Below are 26,324 nucleotides of genomic sequence, written 5' to 3'. Positions count from 1 at the left end.
ATATATATATATGTTTATTGTGTTAAATTCAATGAAGAGTATACTTGAGTCATTTGAAACTTGATACTCTAGTCCCTCCAAGCCATATAAGTCCTGGACATGCCTCACCATTAATCTCCGCTGTTTGTGGAACAACATGACCACACCAGTATACAGAATCCTTTGTCCCGCTAATTAAAGAAGCAAACATAAGAACGTAGCAGACCTGTTCTTATGTCAACTGTTAAAGGTAATTTGCAGTGTAAATTGACGTCTGGTGTACGTGCTTAGACCTGAAATACAACAGCCATGAATGCAACCCTGCCTGTTGTTAGTGCTGTTAAGGCACACCCTTCTGCAACAGTAAAAGCTACTTTTCTTTTAACAAAACAAATGGCTCCACATCCGCCTTCCCATTCTGACAAAGACTTGTTTTGTGCTGCAGATTAGTGCGAGTCCAGAGTGTGCTTATGTGTCATTGTAAGTCATACTATTGTGTATATAAAGGGGCCAATAAAAAAGCTCTCCCTGCTGACTACTAACTGGAGTCTTCTTCTCTATAAAATGGCAACCTGTGTGTTACATTAATGGCACATTTGTTTGCAGCGACTTCAGTTAAGTCCTAACACAATAACATTGTATTGTATTGCATTCGTATTGATATTCACTAAGCGGTGTGCTGCAACAACAGTGCCAATTATTCCAATTCTCAATCTGTAAAAGTACAATTTGAGATTGCAACATTCAGGTGATTTAAAGGTTAAAGACACTATTTTGGGATCTGGTGGGGTAAGCACTTCCCTGTTCAAACCGATCCAACCAGCCAGTCAGTACAAGACTGTGTTGACTTTACTTACTAGTCTGGAATTGCATTTGCAGAGAGGGCTCTCTTGTTGCTAGGCTGAAGCTCTTTTTAAGGAAATCTTCCTCTGCAGAGAGCATGCGCTGTCGTGGCACACATCTCATTGGTCGGTGATGGGGGTGGAGTGCATACCACAGACTCCATGGACTGTCCATGAAAGGCTGCACTGACTGAACAGCCAACGTTTGCTAATTTTGGTTGTCCCCATTAGACTGTGTTCAAACTTTTTTTTTTCAGTTAAATCAAATGATATATGCAATCTCAATTGATTTCGTCACAAGCAAGGCAGGCGTTCACGTTCAGTTATTATTATCCAGAGTCAGAGAATGATGCATGGCCCCTATCACTCCTTAATTACCATGACATGGTCATCATAGTCAGGTAGCCTACATCGCTATCAGGAACTAAGCCTGATGTCTGAATTATGGGGCTACATAAACCATAAACATGTTATTGATAATTTATTGACAGATCTGCATTTACAATACACTATCTTTCTCCTTATCAAACGTGTTTAAAAAAGGCCTAAGACAAAGCGTAGGCCTACTACATTCATAATATAGGTGTTTTGAGGAAAGGCATTATTTAGTCTGAAAACAGGCACACTGGACCAGTGTAAAGAGGAAAATGTGTTTTTCTAATATGCATTTATCTTCATATTTACAGCAATACCACTAAACATGTATCTAAATATATTACTATGTATCACTGTTTTATAAATACATAGATGTTTTTCTTTACAAATAGTTTCATATCAGTGGGTCACGTGGTTGATGACAATAACAGTTTTGTTTGAATGTGTTCATATTCCTCCATAAAGTGTTGTCAATGGCACTTTTTGTTTTATGTTTTGTTATAGTTTTGGGCTCAGCTAAATGCAAGAAGAGTTTCGGCGGTTTTTTGAGGCTCAGTATAGGCTGCTAGAGTTAGCTGGATGGGGCTGGAGAGGAAGTGGAGTTTGGCTTACGTTGAGCGCAAAGTGGGCAGAGCCGCTGAAGGATATGAGCTCAGGCAGAGGGAGCGAGGGGGACACACACTACAGAGGAGCGGGGCGTCGAGAACAGAGAAGAGGAAGGGCGGAAAAGATGCGGCCGAAAGACCCACCAAAACGACTAAAAATGCCCAAAAAGACGACAGAAGACCGGGTAGATGACGGCGGGTAGCCACGGCCTGAGACATGGGTAAGAACTAACGAGCAATCAAGACATTTGTAGCTGTTAAAATACGACTCGGGTGTTCGTCAAAATGGTGGATAGGACGACAGTTAGACGCAGTGTTGTAAAAAATGGCCATGGTGTGTTCTCAGCGAAGAGCACAAAAACCGGCCCAGAGAGCGTTAACTGCATTTATTTGTGTTTTAGTTCATGGAAATTGCATGTTTGCTAGCTCTACTTCGAGTTAACGTGGTTAGTACTTTGACAGGCACGTTTGTTCTCCACCTGTTTAGAGTTATTTCAACCTACGCATTTAAAATGTGCTTTGTCCTTGAAAAGGGCAAATGCTCGTGTCTGAATTTACTCGACATAAACGTCTCGTGCAGCCATCGTTTACTCTTTTAAACGCTGTATTGAGACTCGTAACCACCAACACTTCCAGATAAAGCGTTTTTATTTAGTTTCTTTTCAGTAAATTAGTTTTTTGAGGTTTTTCCTCGGATTGTACATCAAAAAAATATAAAAAAATTGATGATAATTTACATTATTTGTGATTTGAGTGTATAGCTGTAGTTTCTAACCATATTTAAGAAAGTGTTGGATGCTAAATAGTTGTTAATTATAAATAGATTATAAATAAATTGTGACAAGTTGCCAAAATGCTCTAAATATGACTATTGTCAAGAATTCGTCTATTGTAGAATCAATACTTAAACTATACTTGCTTTGTTTGCCAAATAAAGGTTCTGTATGTGATAAAAGCTTAGATGTACTTCGAAATACAAAATAGGGTGTTGGCTTTTAACCCTTTATCACACTGAATGGAGAATAATTTAAATATGTACATTAATTTTGTTTACCATTTACATTAACATCGGCAAGACATGTAAAGGAAGACTTCTATGTTAGAAAGCCACACTTCAGTGAGAATTTGAGGAAACTCAGAATATTGTATTAATGTTAAATAAAGAAATAAATACATTTTAATACCACAGTCTCACGGACAAGGTTGTGGATTTATCCACATGTGACGGTAAATACTACAGATACTAAAACTGATAACATACAATCTTTTTATAACAGATTGTTACATCTTAAGCTATATTGCTAAATCCAAAGGATTACTACCACCCTGCACATAACAAAATGTCTATCCTGAGTAGGAGGTTCCCGTTTTAACACTAATTTACTTCCATTTTGTGCCGCCAAAGTGCACAAAGATGAAACATTTTCCAACTACACATGCTACGAGTTATTTAGAATTTTCTTAATATCTTAATGAGCCCTGAAACATTCTCAAAAATAATCTTAACTAATAACCTATTAAATTTCGCATTTTATGCTGACCCATGTTACGATTTTTGTTAATTGCAACTACTAAAATAAATCATGTTTTTGTCTTTTGCAGGGATTCCCTTGAAGTTTAGCAAATGTGCGTCAACGCAGAAAAGGGATCATCTGATCCGAGCTAAATGGTATGTACCGTTTAACCCGACTAACCAGCTCCATTGTCCTTACTGCTTCATACGTGTAGCCAGTAGGGGGTGCTGTTGTCACGTCTCGTCTCTGAACCGTTATTTTATCTTTTTAAAGGGGGTTGACATTTAACCATCACGGAGCCGTGACTCGAAGGATGCGGGAGATTCGCACTGCAACAGAGATTTGTAAGTATATGTTTTAAAATAGATTAAATGTGCTCAGTAAATTCCTTGCATGTTATCTGTGCATTGAGCTCTTCGAATTTGTCGAATCAAATTGACGTTTTTTTTTTTACTGACTACTATTTAACCCATACATAACCGAATAAACAGAGTGAATAGTGTATATTTTCACTTATGTGTATGTCATTATTTAAAAATACAGCTTAACACTGCGTGTTATTTTGTTTTTGTATTATCACAGTTTCTTTTGACTAAAATAAATTTCTGCCCCCTAGTGTATAATGTGGCAAGTATTCACATATTAATAAAAAATGTGTAAGTGATTAAGAACCGTACCGTGAGAGAGACATTTACGTAGTTAGTTTAAAATAATTATGTAAATTAATCTAATAACGTGTACAATACTTTGACACTTGGGGTTTTGTCATATCATTAAAAAAGTTTGACGTTAAGCACACTTCTGAAACGTGATAAAAATCATAGGATGCATCCAGTTCTGATTCCTTTGTGTATTTTTTTGTAGTAAACATTCAGTTATTTAAAAATAACATTCAGATATGTACAATGTTAATGATGGTCTTTCGACTAGCTAGCTAACCGTAAAATCTTTCTATTCTTTTTATCATAACAACTGAAAATCATCACATTGCGCTCATCAATCATAGTTAAAACCATGACATTTTCAAACAGCACGCGGTTTCTGCACCCAAAGGTCGATCACTTGCTTGGCGAGTGGGCCCACGCTTTGCTCAAGGCAGCGAAACGCCGCTGAGGTGTAGCGCAAGCCATTGGAAACGTTGGGTTTTAGAGCGCGTTGTTTGTGAAAAGGCCATTAACTGTGACTCCTCGGCGAGAAGTAAACTTGATGCGTCCGATCGGCAGTGTGACGATACTTGACATGCGGCCTTTGACCCGGAGTCATTCGGCATTTTTAGAGTTTTACTCCAATTAAAGAATTGTACTAAGACACCTAGTATAAGTCGGCCTTTGGATGCTAAACATCGCTCATGATGCCACATCTGTCAATAGTTTGACAACCTGTGCAAACTATCCCAATTCGATTACATTAACATTTTTTGATTACATGTAGTAAGTTAGCAAACTGGTGGCATTTTCGTAGAAGAATGATTTGCTAATTTGGCAGTTGCACTCTAAAAGGGCTATTTTAATTGTGACCCACAGCCGGCATCATCACAACAGCCACATAAGTTATTTTAATATCCATCTGTCCAAAATGCGTTTAATAATGGGGGACATGGGGTGCATTTATCTGCGTTGTTCATTATTTCCTCGTGCCACTGCTTTTGATGTGACACCTGGATACCATTCTCAAGACAACACCTTCATTTCATGCAAATGAAAATCACAACCTCGTTAATCACAACCTCGTTTGCAGCTGCAATGATATTTGCTTCCAAAGGAACAGTGTTGCAAAAAACGTTTCTACCTAAATATGAACGTGAGAAACACATTCTGATCAGTATGTACAGCAAAACATTTACACTGATTCACAGTCCATTCAATCTTCTCTGAAGATGAAACATTAAATATTTTTCTATGCACGTTCCCAAACAAAACAACAATTGGTAGAAAGCTGCTCCGAGTCTAGAAAACTAAATTATTTGGCTGCCCTCTTCAAATTTATATTTTCTTTCGTTTTCTTTTTCCAACGTTTTAGAAGGAGCTGTAGAAACTGTCAGGAGTCCTTACAACACAAGACTTTCCCCAAAAAGAACATAAAAGCAAAACCATACAGCTAGCAATATGATTTTCTTAATTTGAGAAAATGTATTTGGTAGATTTGAGAATAATGTAAACAAAAAACGGTTTCCATTTTGCAATCATGTGACCGCTCTGAGATGAGTTTCCCAAGAGCACATAACTGCGCCACACAGCACAAGAACAGCCAACCCCACCGAGAGACACGTTGGGTTCACGGCTGCACTTCGTTAAATATGCTTCACTGACTTAAGTCATACTGGCATCGCTTCTTCTGTTGTGAGAAAGATTCGATTTTTAAAAAAAAACCTCACAATGTTGGTGTAACCCGCACAACAATAGGCTTACAATAAGTCTTTTTAGCAACAGTCATCTAGAATGTTGCAGTATTGAAGGTTTCAATAAAGTCAAAGACTTTGGCTTCTGTTTAAAAAAGAACAATGTTTTTTAAAATCAATTTCCAGCAAAAACATTTGCCGTGTGGAACATCAGATATTGATCTATAGTTATTGCGGTATTTTGAGATGAACTCATTCCTCACATTCAAATAATTGTATGCTGGAAAACTTTGGTTTTGTCCGTCATCTTTAGTCGGTTGCAAAGAACATTTATAATCCGAAGACCTAAGCGCCAATCACGTTGAGTGGTCCACTGAGTGGCTCTATCTGTGTGTTGATGTGGGTTAATATGGGTTAATATGGGTATCATTAATCGTTTCTTATCTTTTCCACAGCGGATACCTGAAGACATGGTGTGAAGATTTTCGAATTTCGAAGAAAAAGAAGACAGCTCTGTAAGTTTTCTTTGTTTGAATTAAGTATTTATTAACTGAGCTCATTAATATAATGAATAGAAAATTTGACTCTCGGGGAAATGTTACCGATATCCCATTCAGATAGGTTGAGTACAACACACTGTACCCATCATTTATCTTGATTATTTATTGCTACTATTCACTTTTAGTTCTAAAAGCTAGCAAAAGACTTAAGATGTCAGCAGGTAGAGTAACAAACAAAGTAATTTTGTAAATGTGACTTTATGGTAGTACACGCGTAACAATTTTCATTATGTGGCTACTTCCATTATTAATAATGTACGCTATTTTTACTGTGGCTTTGTGTGGACATTGACTGCATTGCCTCCTGTTGGTACTTTACAGAAAGCCCACCTTTCTCCAGGAGTTTCTATATCATCCATCTTTGCTAAGATCTCTGAAAGGTTATTGGCCTTAAAGTTAAAAGGATAAAACATGGCCGATGCTGTGTAACAACTTTGTCTTAATGCTGTATTTCAACACCTATAGCTACAAGGGTATTTATTTTTCTGATTTTGAGCAGATGTGTGAAATTGCTGTTTTGAAGGGTTGCTTTTATTTGATGCGATAATGTTGGTCGATCATGAATTTGCTTTGATGACTTTGGTAAACATTTTGTCATTTACGGCTATATGGATACTAATTAGCATACAGCGTTGTTTCCTCACATGCGAGTGTTTTGATCGTAATTTATTTGAACATTACTGTTGTTGCGGAATTATGCAAATTGCATGTGGTGAATTAGGCTATCTCTCGACTCGGCACACCCCTGTTGGTCAGTTGATGAATTTATTTGAAAATTGTTGTCGCATTTACTCAACTCGGACTTCATTCTGCGGATTTCTTTGAATCCACCAAACTGTCAATCCAGAGCCTTACAACAGTTTGACAGATCTTCCATTACCCGTACGGCTTGTTTCTCACTGTGCAACCTCGTAACAAGAATTCCTATGTGCGACATCCTGCCAACATGTGTTTATTCGTTACATGTGATGCATAAAAAGTTGTATTGAATGTCTTATTGGAACTTAAAACATCCCCGTTTGGCATCAACAAGTTTGATCTTAAATATATAAGTTTTGACACTGGATTACAAACATCCAACAATCCGTCGCTAGCGTTCGATACGTTGTCGATGTGATGACATTTAAGAGAATAGCAATTTAGTTTCAAAAGAATTAACTGTACTTGGTCAAACTCATTTTTCAGAATGACACGTGCACATTCTTAATGTTAGCCAACGCATGTGAAATCTAGCCTTGAATGTTAATGAGCGTATTAGTTTAGCGAGCCTTGTTTAACTGCTGGACAGTGAATCATTGCTGGTTTCAGTTGCACTGTGGCCTCACATTGTTTCCTTCTTGTTTTTGTCCTATCAAGACGTCAACTGGATATTGCTGAAGTGGAGACAGCGTTGTTTAACGTGAAGATGGAAAAGTGATTTGGCAGTTAGCCAAAATTTGACACGATGAAACCTTTTTTTTTTGGACTGGACTTTGACGTTTGGATTTTTATTTTTTACGACAACATGGACACTTGCTGGCTGCATAGCGGACTTTGAAAAATTACTGTTATTTTTGGGAAACGCAAAATCCGCCTTTGTACATTTGATTTTCAAATGTTGTTTTTAAATAAAGTGTATATCCTCATATTTTTTTTCCTGGCTTTGTTTCACTAATTATACAGAAAATCACAATAGGACATTGAGCGTAATATTTGGCTAATGTTGAAGTCCTTTAGCTCGGCTCTTGGTTTTAATATTTTCGCTAATCCGTACAACAAATTAATTTGGTTAGCACTATCAATGTTTGCTAATTCATAGATTAGCATTAGCTTCGTCCTGGGTTGATGAGTCTCCTGAAGTAATGCTCTCTTATTCGAGCGTTGTTCTACGGAGAAACATTATCACTCGATTATTGAGATAAAGGGAAAGTGCTTGAAAATGAGTCTGTTCCAATCAGTCCCAACGGAAAGTCTTTGCTTAATCCATTAAAACACACATTTTGTATTTAGCAAGCTTCAACAAAGGATTTTGTCTGAACTGAAATGGTTTCCAAAGGCTCTCTAAAATGGCCCCTGGTTGTCCTTCTTCCTGTCTGAGCAGGAAGTGATGTAATTGGTGCAACCCCAATTTATATACTTTTAAACCTCTAAGTATTAGTACTTTTTTTACGAAGTTGGAAGTAAAGGTCTCAACCTCAGGTATTGGGCTTTAAATGACTTAAGTTTATATATAAAAGCACATTTTAAATGTATTAAAAGGGGTGGGACTTAAACATCACCTGAGTGTGGGGGTAAATGGAAATAACGTCAATCAAAGGCGAAGCTTTCAGAGCTAGGAAGGAGCTCTAGATGGCGGCTGAGCCTTGGAAAGGGTGCCATGGGCTTTCGTCAGACCGTTTCTCTCGGCCGTTTTTCGACGGAGACCGCTCGATTTTGACAAAAAATTAAAGTGCTGTTCATACGATCGGTGTTTTATCGCGTATTTGGGCGTTTTCGCGTGTTTTTTGGGCCGTTTTGTCGAGCTGAACGAGCCGTGTGCAGAGGGAGCTGCTCGTCGTTGTTTTCCAGACTGAGCTCTGGCTGCCATGGCGCCTCCATCTTTACTGAGCGGCTCTCTGTCGCTCTCAGCCTGACAGCAGAGACTTTAAAGGCCTTAAAGCTTTTACGAACCAAAGCTTATTTTTGTTTTATTTCTAATTTATTGTTTAGTTATTCTTTTTTTCACAGCTTGCTGTTTTTATTCGAGTCGGATAAAAAAAAAAAACGATTGAATCTAATAGTTCATTTATAGGTTACAGCCTTTCTTCAAATTGAATCGGTCTGTTTACATTGTGTCGTTTATAATTAACGGATTTGTTTCGTCCTTAAATGTTATTTTTCTAACCCCTTCATGTGATGACGCAGTTATAATTAATTGCATGCGGCTTGATCGTGTATTGAAGGACTCACGTTGGATATTAAACCTATTATAGCAGCATTTCTCATATTTCTTAGCTGTATTTTAAATTAGCGATACAAGTAATAATACTCAAATCTTTGGATTTAATGCCCTTTTCTTACTCGTGTCGCACCGCCTGCGGGTTTTACTGCCACTGGAGCACAGGCTGTCTTGTGGGACTTTTATGATAGTTCCTGCTTGCTCTAACTTTTTGACAGTAAATACCAGGACTAAAGATCATCCTACCAAAAAGGTTTTCAGGATACTACCATGATGAAGAATAAAAGTAAAAAACAAGAAGAGGAAGCATCGACTCAAAGCAATGCATCAAGGTATGATCCTTATACATTTTATACCCTTTTCATATCTGCTGTGATTGTTTACATGTCAAGCATGGTTGCTCGTGTGTGTGTGCGATGTGGTTTTAAAGAAGTGTACCACTGTCACGAATGACCTTGCTATTGTTTAACAGCCACACCCTGATTTGACCATTTCTTACACTCAATACTGAGGTTCCAGGCCTGTGTTAAGAGATCATTGCCCACAACATGTTCAGTGTTAGACCACAGGTAAACATCTGTCCTGTTTTATGTTCTGATGGTCCGTCACAGATGTTTCATGTAACGACCTTGTCTAACTAGTTGTTGCTGCATTGCACCATTTTATCCACGTTGTTGCTTTGGTTTTTATTTATTTCTCACACAATGTTTTGCTTTGATGTCACTCATGGTCAGTCTTTAAGATGTGTTATATATAACATACTTTGTCATTACTTCTTTGGCCTTAAATCAGGTTGCATGTTGCTTTAATTGACTTTTTTTTTTTTTTTTTTCTTTTTTTTTGTTACATAAATCTGTAAGCTTTTATCTGGACCTGTAGTTTTGACCAAATTAGAGAGTTTTAAGAAATCCAAGTGAGCTTATACTCACTCCAGCTCATTCAAGCCCTTCATCTCAAACATTTTAATGCCTTTTTATATAATTTTCTCTTGTTTTAGATGGATAGCAAAACTTAAAACTACTTTACTCTCTGTGTATTATGTCAATGTTTACATGCTTATCTAACATATGTTTTCAGGAGAAGGTTGATTTTACTTTAGTTTTAGGGCCTTATGAACTATTTCAGTCTTAAATATTTCTCTGAAATCAAATGTTTATTATTATTAGAATATTGAATGGTTGCTTTCACTTGTCAAGCCAGATATTTAATTCATTGATGCCCCTAACACACATTTACTGTCATCAGATATGTTTAAAAGGCACTTCTTGTATTAATATTGGCTTTATGGATATTGATGGTGTTAGTCGAACCTGTTTGATGCTTGTGAATGTTACAGAATAACACTGTTCTGTTTAAATCTGGCTTCATCTGTATTATTTGACAGGTGGATTATATTTAAGTGCTTATGGCCAAGAGTCTTGACACTTAAATATATATATTTCACAGTATTGTCTGCTTTTCTTTTTAGGAAGATGGTAAAACTTTGTGTATTCATTATCCTCAGGTATCTGAATCTTTAAATATCAAAACGAGTGGAAACACCTATTTTCATCAATAAAGATGTGTTTTAAAACTAATAACAGGTGCATTTGCATGGTGTGACAACAGTGCAGGAATTCAGAAACTGCACAAGTGGCCAGCCATTACTATTCTTATTTTAAATGTTTGTGTTTATTGCATAAATGCTGTGGCCCAACATACATTCTTAGTGTTAGGATTGCTGCCATGTTTTCACAATAAATAATGCAGCCTGATCACAATAGCCTGTTGTGTTTTTAGATAAAGACACAGAGAAGTTTGGATACTAAATGCAGGTAATCACCCTCACAGCATATTACTGACTGTACACTGCAGCAGGTTACATCGCACTTGTAGTTTTCTGTGTGATCTTGTGGCAGCCATTTTGGTATTTTCAGCTGTGTGTGTGTGTGAAATATGTCCTCTGCTACTGATAACAGCCTAACTTTTACAGACTGCTAGATGAGCACTGTGGGCATGCACTGCAGCAGAAAGAACAGCAACTCTTTTGACTCAATGCAACATAAATTATTATAAAAGTGCTATATACATATATATGTATATTCACATGCTCTCCTGAGTCACAAAATGGCCCTTGCTTTGTGGGCCCAGCTTGCTCACTTATCTGTATTAAAACTCAGCTCAGAACTACACGGAGGAGGAACAGGAAGAGTTCAGACGTTTAAAGGCCTGCACACTGCGCTCTAATAGGCTAGAGTTCCACCTAGTGACACGCCAGCCAATGATAATTCGAGATTTTCCTCCATGTCCCGCCCACTGTTGACCTCATTTAAAGCGGAAGGAGGCATGCACTTCCGAGTTAGGCAATCGAGGCTGCTGCTTATTGCAGGCTGTGAAATTTAGTAACTCATTCATAATACTTGCATTAACAGCAGTCGGAGTGATTTGAATTGCATTACATTACATTTTTGTTTTATCAATGTCAGAATACAGTCATGGTCATTCTATAGTAAGACACGTGAATTATTTTGTTCTAAAAAATAACAAACAATAGATGAAACAACAATCAAAAATGTACACAAATGTGTTTCTGAGTTATACATAAACCCATCTCTCTCCAAAGAGATCCATGTGAGGCAGTGAGTTACACTGAGTGTGCTCCCCCATGTGTCCAGACGAGGTACTGCACGCAGAGAAACCCAGACAGGAGAGCTTTTATCCATCGATGCCCCCCATAACATTAACGTATAGTCATACCAGATACAGGCTAATAGAGTTATAGTTTACAAAATGTATACTTTTTTTTTCAATTTTGAACTTAATTGCATCAGGATATACCCCTTGACATGTTCCATCTTGTTTTGAGTTTTTATTTGGAAAACTCCCCATGTTGAGATGGTGGTTTGATACCAACCAGGGGGTTCGGAGGAGACCCAAGACAAATCTGAGGGGTCATAATATGATAAAGATTATTTTTTACTTTTTTTCTATTACAAAAATTATGTTTATTTTCCTTTTTCTTGTGATACTCTGAATACGTCGTGCTTTTCAGGCCTCTTCAATCTGAATTATGTTAAATTCTCACAACACTTATTGAACTCAGGCCGTAACCTGTGACGAGGGGTCACAAGTAGACACTGCTTCAGTTTAAGGAGTCATCAGCTAAGATTCTTAGAGTCTGGCTCTTAAGTGTTAACTGTGTTGTCCTTTTCTTTCTATTTCACTTTATTATATCAATGTAGGTTAGCAGAGAGGAAATATTGTTGCACTAAGTCCCCGCTCAAAGCAGCGATGACGTGTTAAACTCAGTTTTAACTCGGTAATTTACTGATTAAAAGTCCGTCTTTTCAAAAGGACTAAGCAGATTTGTGTGCCTTAGAGAGAATGAGCTTATTATACGACTGTAAGCGGACTAAAGAAGATGCTGCATGATGTAATTAGGTTTCTGTTTCCTCTCAGCTGACAGTCACCATTCACTCATGCCATCAAGCTCTTCTCCATGTCTCAGTGAGAGTGTGTGCACTTTGAGTTTATTTCTTTTTAAGTTGCTGCCACAACTCTACTCACACGTGTTGTTGTTTGGTGTACAGAATTGTTGTTTGGTGTAAAATGGAGCTCAACAAATGCACTTTGCAAAATGGAAAAGAATCAACGTGTTCTTGTTCCTGTAGCAACTCGGCCTCAGAGGAATCCAACCGCTCTGCGTCGGAGTCGGCGAGTCAGTCGGAGAGCGAGCATGGCAGTGAGAGGAGGAGATCCCACAACTCCGAGTCCAACAGCTCCTCAGAGTCACAGGGTCACTCGGAGTCCGAGAGCGAGTCTGCAGAGTCCAAATCACAGCAAACCACAGCAGGAGTGAAAGACAAGCCAGTTAGAAAGAAGGAGCGACTGGCAGATGTGAAGAAGGTAAAGGTGAAAGGTCACCTGGCTGCAGAAAGCTCTCCTGTGGCCGCTTCCTGTTTCTAAAGCGCTTCCTGTTAACTTTGTTTGTTTAATCGGGCTCTTAATGTCATTAGGAAGGTTTGAAATGCAAGACGTTTGTAGTTTTAAGCCACGGTTCTTACTTCCCTCTTTGTGTCCATGTTAGACTGCAGCTAGTAGGTAGCAGCTGGTGGCGAGGTAGCTGCAAAAGACATAACAAGCAATTATTTTGACAATTCATTTGTAATTTCATTGTCATTTTGTAAGCATAAGAGCCACAAAATATCACTATTTAAAGCTTTCTTGATTGTGAATGTTTTCTCTGTTTTATGTACTTGTAAACTCTAAAAAATACAAAGTAAGACACTTAAAAACGCCACCGTGGACTCTGACTGAATGGGACATTTGTCGCTATATTCCAGTATTTCATAGACTAATCAATTAATTGAGAGTCAGATAATGAAACGAGTATTTGCAGCCTGATCGCACATTCCTACAAATTATAATCGGGCATGACATATATGTAAAGTGGTACAGAAAGTCAGCGGCTCTCTTGATAGCAGTCGCTCTCCGTTTACAGATGTGGGACGAACATCCAGATGTATATGGAGTCAGGAGGTCAAACCGCAGTAGACAGGAGCCGGCTCGTTTAAACATCGGAGCTGGGGTAAGCAGATGTTTTTGAAACAATAAAGACAAAGAATACTGATATTCACCATGGCCCGGCTTTTTACAATCTATTGGCATCAACAAGGCTCTTGTGCCACCTAGTGGACGCTGTGAAGAAGTGCTGCTACGGTTCATGTGGAAACAAAGCTCTTCTGACTGTATTTACAGGGGAGCAGCGACTCTGAGAGTGAGAGTCCCAAGAGAAAATCATCCCGAGTTAAAAAAAAAGAGTAAGTGTGAAGACTGAGAACATCTTTGGGTATTTATTATTATTTAATTTCATGTTGCAGCCCCTTATTCTTTCAATTCTGCCATGTTGAGACACTTGAGAAACTCCTTTTTTAGCAAGATTGTCTTTATTTAGCACTCGATCCATACTGTAGTTTTGCACAACTCATGTCTGTTTTTGTCATTGTGTTCATGTTGTGATTGTTATCATGTTAAGCTTGTTTGTAAATGGGTATCTGTTTGTTAAAAATGGGCTCAGTTAGTTTCAGTCAGTCAGGCGAGGTTTGACATTTACATCAAAACTGATTGGTCCGATCATCGGCTCGTCCCTGATCAAATTGGGTTTGCGGTGAACACCCTATGGCTAGTATTTAATGAAATTTAAAATTTGGTCAAAGCAGTGATGGGCCTTGAGGGTGAACTTGTGGCATTTCTTTGTTGTAAGAAATATCTGGAACTCAAATGATGAAGACGAGGAGGATGAGGAGGAGGAGGCTTCCGACAGTACAGACAGTGAGCAGGAAGAGAAAAAAGTTAGATCCAGACGACTTCCTGCTAGAAGGTAAGAGTGTAGCGAGGCCTGGCTGCCAGACAGCTACCCACTGGTCATCTCCAAGTCATTCCATTTTGTGTTCCCCCTTTTACTTTGAAGTAGTTCACACCTGCAGCATGGTGTCTAAAATACAACATGTAAAATGTTTTCCAATCATGATACAAACATTTTTCAAAATCGTAAAGAAATGTTGCCACACACAGTCGGCCAAAAGAGCCCAAAACCACTGCGACGATGATCCAGGAGGCTGGTTCCTAAAGTGGTTTGTGTGTTTCTGTGCTTGACTGTGTGATTTACAGACCTCAGACCAAATCATCAAGCAACAAAAAACAACTGTCTCAAAAAAGCAGGAAGTCCAGGAAACAGGACTCCTCTGCTGAAGACGACGACGATGATGATGATGATGAAGACGACGACGACGAAGACGACGACGACACTCCAAAGAGACAGACTCGAAAAAGGGGTGCAACAAAAGTCAAAAGGTGCATTTCCGAACCCAAAGTGTTTCATCATCCGTGTCCCGGTGCAGTGAATCTTTCCACCTGGACTTGTTGTTTAGTTTTCAGCACGTCAGGCTGATGTTTGTCCCCGGGTCTGTTGTGTCACAGTTACAAAGAGGACCAACATGACTTTGAAACGGACTCTGATGACCTGATTGAAATGACGGGGGACGCAGGCGAGGAGGAGCAGGATGATGACAGTGAGACCATTGAGAAGATTATGGACACCAGGACGGGCAAAAAAGGAGGTTGGGCATTTTTACTTGACTCTTTCTACTTTGAAAGCCGTTGTATCTCATCAAAATGTCTAAAAGTTGTTGTTTTTTCCTCCTCTAGCCACCGGGGCCACCACTACTGGGTATTCCGTGCAGGAAAACGGGGACCCGAATGAAGGCTTTGACCCCGAGAGCGATGAAGGGGAGACTCACTATCTGATCAAGTGGAAGGGCTGGTCCTACATCCACAACACGTGGGAGAGCATGGACACTCTGCTGCAGCAGAAGGTCAAGGGACTAAAGAAAATGGACAACTACAAAAAGAAACAAGATGAGCTCAATTCATGGTAAAAAAAAAAAAACACACGTGTCCTCACGTCAACATACAAATGTCTTACTGATGTTCATCTTTTGAGGGTTTTCACTGTCTGTTCTGTCCTTGTTTGTAGGTTGAGCAGAGTGTCTCCTGAGGATGTAGAGTTTCATAACTGCCAAATGGAGCTCATATATGACTTGAACAAGCAGTTTCAGATTGTGGAGCGCATTATCGGTACTAATTCATTATCTGACGTATTTGCTTTTGTCTGACGGTGCAGCAGATCATCTTTTAAATTACACTTAAGATTTACTAAAAGGAATTTTATTATCAACAGCAACAAAAACAGGGAAGACACCAGGATCCACTGAGTTCCCCTGTAAGTCCATTTGCTGATTTCTTACCATCACTGTTGCATTCCGTTGACTTTTTAAATGTTCTGAATGTTACTTTTGTCATAATCATTTGTCTGCTTTTTTTTATTAAACAGCTCACAGTCACAAGACGTCCTCCAATGAGCCGGAGTATCTATGCAAGTGGATGGGCCTGCCCTATTCAGAGTGCAGCTGGGAGGATGGAGCCCTGGTTGGAAGGAAGTTCCAGCACTGCATCGACAGCTTCAAGAACCGAATCTCCAGTAAATCCGTCCCCTCTAAAGACTGCAAGGTAAGAGTGAAATGACCCAAGATGGAAGAGTCTTCATGATTTGTTTCTGAATTTTTCTCCTCTTAGTTAAATGTGTTTTTCTAACGATCATTTCAGGTGTTAAAGCAAAGACCGAGGTTCTCTCCTCTGAAGGAGCAACCGCCGTATATTGGAGATGATAACCTTCAACTGAGAGATTATCAGCTGGATGGGGTGAACTGGTTGGCCCACTCCTGGTGCAGGTACTGTGTACATGAGTATTGTAATATAACTGGGTTGGTTTTGATTACCTAATTTGAAAAATGTGTGAAAAATTGTCTTTTCTTTTATTAAAAGTGCCCCTTTTTATTCCCCCATCCTCAGGTGCAATAGCGTTATCCTCGCTGATGAGATGGGGCTGGGAAAGACCATCCAGACCATCTCCTTCCTGTCGTACCTGTTTAACCAGCATCAGATGTACGGACCCTTCTTAGTGGTGGTGCCTCTGTCCACGCTCAGCTCCTGGCAGAGGGAGTTTGAAACCTGGGCTCCTCACATGAACGTGGTGGTCTACCTCGGTGACGTCATGAGCAGGAAATCGGTACGTTGAATCCTGAATGTCTTACAAAGTCTGGTGGTCTCTACGGAGTTGGTTACATGAACTTGTGTTTTTGCTCCTGTTCGATGTAGATCCGTGACTACGAGTGGGTCAACCATCAAACGAAAAGAATCCGTTTCAATGCACTGTTAACCACTTATGAAATTGTGCTCAAAGACAAGGTACGTGCAGGGATCAGCATTTCTTCACGGTTGTGTTTATGGTTTTCTTTGCCGTATGTCTGTGCCTGAAGAGATTCGGATCACTGCGGCTTACGGGAGCTTAACGTTTGTCTGCAGGGGGTGCTTGGGAACATCAACTGGGCGTTTCTGGGTGTGGATGAAGCTCACAGGCTGAAGAATGACGACTCCCTGCTGTACAAATCATTAATGGAGTTCAGGTCTAACCACAGGCTCCTCATTACCGGCACGCCGCTGCAGAACTCCCTCAAAGAGCTCTGGTCACTGTTGCACTTCCTCATGCCTGACAAGTACGTCCCGCTTTATACGTTTTTTTACATGATACCCAAGGAAAAGCAGGGAAACGCCATCGGTTTGACTCCCAGCCGTGGATGAGTGACGTCTGTTATCTTTGTCGTGCACAACAGGTTTGATTCCTGGGAGGATTTTGACGATGTACATGGGAAAGGAAGTGACAACGGTTATCAGAGTCTTCACAAAGTCCTCGAGCCCTTCCTTCTGCGACGTGTTAAGAAAGACGTGGAGAAATCTCTCCCTGCCAAAGTAGAGCAGATTCTCCGTGTAGACATGACTGCACAGCAAAAACAGTTCTACAAGTATGATTGTATTTTTGTCTTTTTTCTTTTACTACTTCAGTCTTTCATAGCGTCTTGTACAGTAGCTGCATTTCTCCTCCCCATTAACTTCATTTGTTCCTCAATATTTCCAGGTGGATTTTAATGAGGAACTATCGAGCTCTTTTCAAAGGCACCCGAGGCAGCTCCTCTGGCTTCCTGAACATCGTTATGGAGCTTAAAAAATGCTGCAACCACAGTTTCCTCATTAAACAGCCTGAGGATGTAGACGGCGAAACACAACAGGAACACCTGCAGGTATGTCTCCTTATTGAACCCTCTTTAGCTCCCAGCAGCACCTCAGGATATCTCTGCAAAGGAAACTAGTCCAAAGTGAGGGCTCGGTGCTTCTTCATGTGTCCTGACACCCCATCTTTGTACCTTTTTCCAGAGTGTAGTGCGGGGCAGTGGGAAGCTGGTGCTGCTGGACAAGCTGCTGACCAGACTCCGAGAAAGAGGCAACCGAGTCCTGATCTTCTCCCAGATGGTCAGGATGTTGGACATTCTGGCTGAATACCTCGCCAAGAATCGCTACCCGTTCCAGGTACGGTGTGAACATCTTCAGGGCTTCATTGTGCATCTCCGTACGACACGTCTGATTGGTTTTCTGCCAAAAGGAAATGATTTTTGGAACATAACTGAAATGTACTAAGACTACCCTTTTTTTATTTATTATTATTTGCTAAAAATTTTCCATGAAATGAAGCATGTAGTGCTGTCAGCTCGTCAACCATCATATTTTCTAAAAACCTCATCTTATCTACAGAAACTGTGTGTAGTCTGACGGTTTATGACTGGTGTCTTTATTGGTGTTTACAGTGCAGGGAGCTGTTGGGTCAGATGTCAGTGTTGTTGCACATGTACTCCGCCGGACTGAGAGATCCTGTTATGTTATTTATATCAACAAGTTGTTATCCGCTGGAGACCAGACTAACTCCCGTAAAGTCACTGGACTTTGGTTGTTTTTGCTGACTTGGTGTCGACATCGGTGTACACTGATGTGATCGGTCTGAGCATGGAGACATATGGGTACGATGGCATGTCAATTTCTCTCTTTGTCTCTCTCCTCCTTAGCGGCTCGACGGTTCCATAAAGGGAGAAATACGAAAGCAAGCCCTTGACCACTTTAATGCAGAAGGCTCAGAGGTATGTATACTAATAATCTATTTTAGTTCAATATTAGCATATTACAAAGAGGAGTCTTATCTTATTGGGATGATGACTGTTTCAAGCAAACATACGGTTCATTTTTTTTTGCAGGATGTATTTTATAACTGGTGTAAAAAGGATCAAATATACAGCAGCAGTTCATTCACGATTACTATTTCCCCATTTTGCTCTTATTATTCATCAGGCGTTTCCAAATGGTGTGTGGGCGTATTGCTAAATGACATCCGTATTAACAGTTTCATCCGTTTTCCAGGACTTCTGCTTCCTGTTGTCCACCAGAGCTGGAGGTTTAGGGATAAACTTGGCCTCAGCGGACACCGTCGTCATCTTTGACTCTGACTGGAACCCTCAAAACGACCTGCAGGCACAAGCCAGGGCTCACAGGATCGGCCAGAAGAAACAGGTAACCCTTCGCCCCAAATGATGACTTTCACTGTACATATGACGTAGAATGAAGAAGATGGTTGTACATCAATGCTTTCCTCTCGTAGGTGAATATTTATCGACTGGTCACCAAAGGGACAGTGGAGGAGGACATCATTGAGAGGGCAAAGAAGAAGATGGTTTTGGACCATCTTGTCATCCAGAGGATGGACACCACTGGTCGAACTGTACTTGACAGCAACTCGGACACAAACACAAAGTAAGACGTCAGAAATCATCTTGTTCAATATTTGGACACTGAACCTCTGTGTGTTCAACATTGTTGCTTTTTTTCTTTTTTTTCCCCAGTTCAAACCCATTCAACAAAGAAGAACTGACCGCCATCCTCAAGTTTGGTGCAGAGGAGCTCTTCAAAGAGGCAGAAGGAGAGGAGTCTGAACCGCAGGTATTCCATCAAATAATGATCTTGTGTACATTAAAAATACATGTTACATATTTGTGGAGTTAAACTGGAATGTATTTCTTCCTGTAGGAGATGGATATTGAGGAGATCCTGAGGTTGGCTGAAACAAGAGAAAGTGACCAGGGCTCAAGTGCGACGGATGAACTTCTGTCTCAGTTTAAGGTTCCTGTCACTTCTTTGTATACCGTAGCATTATTGTGAAGCATCCAAAGATCCCTCTCTTGCATAAATCTGATTTGTCCCGTCCTTCCTCCTCGTGTCGCTGCAGGTAGCCAATTTCTCGAGCATGGAGGAGAGCGTTCCAGAGTTTGCGGACCGGCCCATACGGGAATGGGATGACATCATCCCCGAAGAGCAGCGGCGCAAAGTTGAGGAGGAGGAGAAGCAGCGGGAGATGGACGACATCTTCATGCTGCCCAGAAGCAGAAGCTCTAACAAGAGGGTAGGAGGAAGGATTCTTACAGATGTATTTTGTTGCTTGACTTTAACATGTGTGCACACATTTCAGCAACAGACACGATGAAGTGTTGCATCTCTGAATCCTACTTTACACGGCTTTCTGTCTTCCAGCAGCTTGTTTGAATCTGGTCATAAGGTGTTGCTCTGGTCCCTCTTGTGTTTTCAGGCTCGGGCCAATGATAGCGACAGCGATGTGGGCTCCAAGCTGAAGAACCGCTCCTCAGGCTCCGAAAGTGAGACTGATGACAGTGATGACGACAGGAAGCCCAAGAAGAGAGGCAGACCCAGAGCCCGCAAAAACAATGTGGAGGGTTTCACTGATGCAGAGATCCGCAGGTAAAGTACTTACTTTTTATTTTGTACTACAGTGAAGTTCCCTTCCGTGAACACAATTTAATGTATTCATTATAATATCATTAACAGGTTCATTAAGGCATACAAGAAATTTGGATCTCCACTCGAAAGGTAAGCTTTGTTAAATGATATTAACAGTAAATGTACGGCTGCATCATTGGATCGCATGCATTGTTAGACATCGTAATAGCTCAAACAGTCACGTGCGTCTCTCTGTATCCAGGTTGGAGGCCATTGCCCGAGACTCTGAGCTGGTTGACAAATCCATTGCAGACCTGAAGAGACTCGGTGAACTGATTCATACGAGTTGTGTGACTGCAGTGCAGGAGCACGAGGAGCACCTTAAAGAGAACCCAGTTGAAGGTATGTTGCTTTTACTTGGTGAACGTTTCTTTGACATCGTAGCATTTTTTCCGGGGCCCCCAACAAACACGCATGTTGTTATTTCAGCTAAAGGTCCTGGGAAGCGGCGAGGAATTAACATCAAGATCTCGGGAGTGCAGGTCAACGCCAAGTCCATCATCCAGCACGAGGAAGAGTTTGAGCCCCTGCACAAAGTGGTGCCCTCCAATCCTGCCGAGAGAAATAAGTAAGATACCGCTGCAGGGATGAGGAGCAGCACGGGCGTTGCATTACAAATGATTACATTTGACAAATGTGTTTCCCACAGGTTCAATCTGACATGCAGAGTCAAGGTAGCCCACTTTGATGTAGACTGGGAACTGCAGGATGACGTTCAGCTCCTGCTTGGTATCTATGAGCACGGCTTTGGCAACTGGGATCTGATCAAGACGGATCCTGACCTTAAACTCGCTGATAAGGCAAATCTCTAATTTCTACCTTTATCACCAAGTCGGAGATGAATGAAAATCGAAATATTAGAAATTAAGCACACACTCGACTTCAACGCATGCATTTATTTTGTACTTTTGGACCAAAACTAGCCCGTTCTAAATATTGTAAAATCTTTGAGAATGTTGTTTTTATAAGTTGTGGTCAGCTAGATTCCTCCGTCCTCTTATTAGCACTTGCACTATAATCAGCACCTCTTTCAATCATCGGACTAACAGTTACCTCCCATTGCACAGATTCTCCCCGACGATCCAAGCAAGAAGCCTCAGGCAAAGCAGTTGCAGGCGAGAGCCGAGCATCTCCTCAAGCTGCTGAAAAAAGAACAAGACAACGCAGACCTGTCTAAAGCAGGGGAGGAGGTATGCTGACTCGTCTGTACTGTTTTCACCACATGACGTTTGCCTTTGACCTGCCAGCCGCACACCGCTCATCCAGTCTGTTCCTCCAAAGGTCAAAGTGAAGAAGAGGAAGCCTCGGGTGAAAAAGGAGAACAAGATCCTCAAGGATGAGCAGGGCAACGACATCTCCTCCCCCCGCCTGTCCGACAACCCGTCGGAGGAGGGCGAGGTAAAGGTCGGTGTCACCTGCTGGTCTGTAGGCTTAGTTGTGCTTCTGTGTCGAGGTTTGATTTGAACCAAAAACTTAATTGCAGTGGTGGATAAATGACCCGCCAGACTATAAGTCAGGACCCGTGAAGTAGGGAACTACAAAGTAACCACTTTAACAAAGACGTGTAAGTCAGCTTTATCTTTAGAGAAGCAGAGCAATGCTCCACTTGATTAGGTAAATCCAGATAAGTCCTCTCTCGTAGTAAGACCTACTGTTACGTTGTTTAACACACGCTGTCTCGCGTTGGAACAGGATGATGGAACTGAGAAGTCCCCCGCCAAGAAAAGACAAAAGAAAAAGGACAACAAGGAGAACAAAGAAAAACAGGGAACTCCTAAAAAGGAGAAGGACGGGGACAAAGAGAAAAAGGGTGCCAAGCCCAGAAAAGAGAAGGTATTTCAGCAGAGTATTCATGACCTTAACATGTGTGCTTTTCTCAAACTTACATGGATATAAGGTTGATGGAATCATGTTTTATATGCTGTACTTCATTATAGCATTGAAACGCAACATGTAGCTAAAGGAACATGGCGATGAAGTCTGTCACCGTCCTGTGAATCAGCCATTGACGGCATGAATGGCAGAAATGGGTTGCTTGTCTTCATGTGTGCTGTTTTTGTCTTCCAGGCTAAAGCAGTCAAAGGGAAGAAGACTCAAGGTCCAGTTCACATAACGGCTGGGTCAGACCCCGTTCCCATTGAAGGAAACGACGACGATGAACTCGACCAGGACACTTTCAGCGAAGTAAGTCTCTTCTTTCATTCCCGTGCAAAGACTTCAGCCGGTGACATTTGATAAGCAACTTGCGAGCAGTGCATTACAATAACACCAGCACTTTGTACACGTGTCCAGTGTAAGGAGCGCATGAGGCCGGTGAAAAAGGCCCTGAAGCAGCTGGATAAACCAGATGAGGGTCTGTCTGACCAGGAGCAGCTCCAGCACACCCGCACATGCCTCCTGAAGATTGGAGACCGAATCACAGAGTGCCTTAAAGCCTACAGTGACCCTGAACATGTCAAAATATGGCGGAGGTAAGACGATTAGACGTTATTACCTTTTGCGTAATGAATTATGATGCTCACCTGTTTAACTTATGATTATTTGTTCCCCTTTTGGCAGAAACCTCTGGATTTTTGTGTCCAAGTTTACGGAGTTTGGTGCCAGGAAGCTCCACAAGCTTTACAAAATGGCGCTGAAGAAGCGATCACACGAGGAAGAGGCACGTGGTTTCCTATTTCTAGTGGTAGACACTTTATCAAGTGTTAGGAGGTAAACATAATGTATCGTACAAAACCAACGCTGAACATATCCTGTTTGCGTTTCCAGAAGGAGCAGAAGAAGAAGGAGGATTCTGGAGGGAGGTCGAAAAACTTCCGACCAGAGCCCTGTGGTTCCAGTAGAGACTCCACGGGCACGCAGTCGTCCTCGAAACCTGGATCTCACTCGTCTCAGACGGGCCCCCACGGACACCACAGAGAGTCGTACAACTCGGCTAATAAGCGACACTTTGGCAATGATGGTACGTACGGATAGAATGATGTTAGTTAAAGTCAAAGAAGAAAACAAAGTGAGCATTCGCGAGCTTTTTAGGTGCTTGCGGGCAGATTTTGTTAATGTTGGGCAGAGCCAGTCTAGCTGTTTCCTCCTGTCTTTATGCTAAGCTAAGCTAATCTAATCATGTCCTGGCTGTAGATTCATATTCACCATACAGACACCAGGGTGGTATCCATCCTCTTATTTAACTAAATGTTTTTCCCCAAAAACATTGATCTTTAATTAAAGTTATTTATTAAATGAATAACCTAACTTTATTTTTGACACGCTTCATTACAGATAGAGGAGACTGGCAGAGGGACCGTAAATACAATTACCCAAGTAACAGCAACCAGTCGTGGCAGGGAGACCGACATCACACGTACGATCGCTACAAGGATCACTACGGTGATCGGCGACCTCACGGAGACTCGTACCGCAGCTCAGGCGGTTACCGCAACGACGGCTCGCCTCGGAAAAGGCCGTACGAGCAGTACAACAACGACCGGGACCACCGGGGCCACAGGCCCTATTATGACAGGTGAGAGGTACTCTGATTACATGTTCCAGGTTAGTTTTTGGGGTCTTAATATCGGGAACTATTGTGTCTTACTAGGGCTGTTCGATTGATGCAAAAATCATCATCAAGATTATTTCTGCTTTATATAATAGTAATAAATAAATAATCCCGATTTATTTAACATGATTACTCATTTCACTTTGGAAACGTCATGCGTTTAAAAAAAGAACATTTTGTAGCCAGCATTTTAAAGTTAAATGCATCAACCTGCTGTGTTTTGAGGGCAGAAATAAGAGGCTGGACCTCTGAAGAACTTTCTGTGTAAACAATTTAATCACAAACACATTGGTTATATTGATGAGAAAGGTGATGACACGGCAAAGAAAAGTCACACGAGACTGTGTTTCAAGACTCGCTGGGTGGGTTGCTGACTATGCTAAGCTGAGGACGGTCCGCCCAGTCGACAGTCTCACTGTCTCACTTCATAATCATAATAAGTTGCACAGCCCGATGTCCTACCACTGGTTTAAAACAAAACATGCTATAAATTATATTTCAGGCATTCAGATCCCAAAAGAAGGCGTCCTGATGAATTCCGTCCCAACTACCACCAGGGCAGAGAAGGCCCTCTGCAGGACTTCCGGAGGATGCCAGAGCAGAGGCCAACAGGTCCACCTGGACCAGAGCACTATAGCCGGCCCTTCCACCCCGACAAGCCTCCCCCGCCGCTGGACCCTCGCTCCCCGCAGGCTCAGAAGTCTCCCCAGGACTCCCGCTCTCCACCAGAGCGGCCCGCAGAGCCCAATGCCACGGCAGATCCCAACTGGAACAACAGGAAAACATAAAAGGATGCCAATGCTGCTGATGGAGTCTGGACTCGCCAATCATAAGCTCAACATGTACCCTCTTTACCAGCAAAGCTGTTTTGCTCTTTACCCCCCAGTGACACTGGCTGTGAACGGTGCCCTGGAGGAAGACGTTTGTCTGTCATCTTCAAGATGACAAAGAAAACTAAAAGAAGCATCTATATTTAAATGAATCGACTCAAATCAGTCGACCATGGTGAGACTGAGTGGAGTGCTTATGGATGCTTAGTCCCATGGACTATTTTCTAAGGAGAATTTAGGATACACGAACTGATCTCAATCCTAAAAGTGCCTGAAGGCTTTGGCCTTGCTGAATGGTAAATGTTGGGATTCTTTTCCCAAAGGAAGCATGACACGGACATCATCATTTTTTTTTTGTGTTTAACTTGTAAGTATTGACAAACGATGTCAGTAGAAGATTTCAATACGAAAGAATGTGTAACGCGTTCGTCCTCATCTGCACCGTGAACGTGTGGCTGAACCGAATCACCACGTGGGTTACAATGGGCAACGAAGCCAGTATGTTTCCTCTAAACACTCTACAAGTCGTCTGAAAATGTTTTTTATCAAACTCTTATCGCTCGTGTACAAATAATCATTATTTCTGTAATTGCGTAGCTCTATAAATCATTGCAATCCTCTTGCTTTGGTCCACTTAAACCACTTTTCCCTCTTAGCAGGCCCAGTGGAAGCTTTGTAAGCAGTATTAGAGCTGATAACACTAACTTGGGACAATCCTTTATTTCTGTTGCCTTTCAGTATTCTGGTGGCTGAGGAAGGTACTTCAGTGTAGTTTCATTACTTCATCTTCCCACCTCCAGTGTGTAAGTCCTCAATGCTGTCTGAAAACACTCTGTGATCAAACATGTTCCTTCTCTATGGTTTGGTAACGCTGTTTGTTGCTGGTAGGTTGTTTCAGGGTTATCAGGGATTTGCTGATGTTTCATTGAAGTTTATTACCTTTGGTCACTCTTTTCCTGTGCCAAACCTGCTCTGGCCCTCAGTTTTTTTTTATTTTTTATGCTTCTCCATTTGTGCCTTATTTATGTGTGTATTATCATACTGTATGTTGTACATGGACAGTACTGGGGCCTACTGAAGCCAGGGTGTAGTATTACAGTCTCATTTTAAGGAAGTTGCTCTAAATGAACTGGTTAAGGGACCACTTAGTCTGGTGATGATCACGTGGTTTCCAAAAAGTGTTGATGATTTGATGAGTAAAAACCTAAAGTCGAAGAAATCACGTGTGTTTCGTCCGGGGCACTTGGCCGACCCATTACAGTGAAACCAGCGCATCTTTCCTTCCACGTTAAGCGAGCTGCTGTTGCTGTATCACATGTTCTGAAAGTCTAAATAATTTATATTTGTGACAAAGCCACTCTTCGTGAGTAAATGTGCTGTACATATGTTTGGACATATGTAATAAACTTTGTTACACACTGAAAATGTGTCTACTTTAATTTTCGTCCACCTGATTTCAGTTTCAGAACTGCTTCATCGCGTCGTCTCCTCTGCAAAGAAGAGTTTCAGGATTGCTGTGTAACGATCAATCAAAATAAGTGACATA

At 41.1% G+C, this 26,324-nt stretch overlaps 1 protein-coding gene across 3 annotated transcripts; it reads left to right on the top strand.

Moving 5' to 3' along the window:
• The first annotated feature begins 1,832 nt into the window (after positions 1-1,832).
• chd2 (chromodomain helicase DNA binding protein 2) lies at positions 1,833-26,203 on the top strand. Of its 3 annotated transcripts, XM_076089052.1 has the most exons (42): positions 1,833-2,022; positions 3,404-3,470; positions 3,589-3,659; positions 6,109-6,168; positions 7,570-9,462; positions 12,781-13,015; positions 13,611-13,697; positions 13,868-13,929; positions 14,373-14,489; positions 14,780-14,962; positions 15,089-15,228; positions 15,317-15,542; positions 15,645-15,745; positions 15,849-15,890; positions 16,002-16,177; positions 16,274-16,398; positions 16,520-16,736; positions 16,826-16,915; positions 17,033-17,223; positions 17,341-17,529; positions 17,643-17,805; positions 17,939-18,091; positions 18,622-18,693; positions 18,971-19,120; positions 19,209-19,360; positions 19,450-19,546; positions 19,634-19,726; positions 19,833-20,006; positions 20,190-20,359; positions 20,447-20,488; positions 20,601-20,740; positions 20,828-20,966; positions 21,048-21,198; positions 21,466-21,588; positions 21,665-21,802; positions 22,091-22,231; positions 22,466-22,582; positions 22,691-22,869; positions 22,958-23,057; positions 23,165-23,357; positions 23,672-23,912; positions 24,451-26,203. In XM_076089052.1, the coding sequence occupies exons 5-42, from the start codon at positions 9,401-9,403 to the stop codon at positions 24,734-24,736; spliced, it is 5,457 nt and encodes a 1,818-aa protein (XP_075945167.1). In that variant the 5' UTR covers positions 1,833-2,022; positions 3,404-3,470; positions 3,589-3,659; positions 6,109-6,168; positions 7,570-9,400; the 3' UTR covers positions 24,737-26,203. The 3 variants fall into 3 exon arrangements, 2 of the variants coding, with proteins under 2 accessions (XP_075945167.1, XP_075945166.1); XM_076089051.1 differs by lacking the exons at positions 1,833-2,022; positions 3,404-3,470; positions 3,589-3,659; positions 6,109-6,168 and having other exon boundaries at positions 9,386-9,462; positions 21,680-21,802; XR_012953370.1 differs by lacking the exons at positions 12,781-13,015; positions 13,611-13,697; positions 13,868-13,929; ... (32 more) ...; positions 23,672-23,912; positions 24,451-26,203 and adding an exon at positions 10,910-10,924 and having other exon boundaries at positions 1,845-2,022.
• The last annotated feature ends 121 nt before the right edge of the window (positions 26,204-26,324 follow it).

Source organism: Anarhichas minor, unplaced genomic scaffold, assembly GCF_050575085.1.
Source record: "Anarhichas minor isolate MPS153535 unplaced genomic scaffold, ASM5057508v1 ptg000011l, whole genome shotgun sequence".
NCBI lineage: Eukaryota > Metazoa > Chordata > Actinopteri > Perciformes > Anarhichadidae > Anarhichas > Anarhichas minor.
Note: the sequence above shows the minus strand (reverse complement) of the source record. Positions and strands in the feature narration are given on the sequence as shown.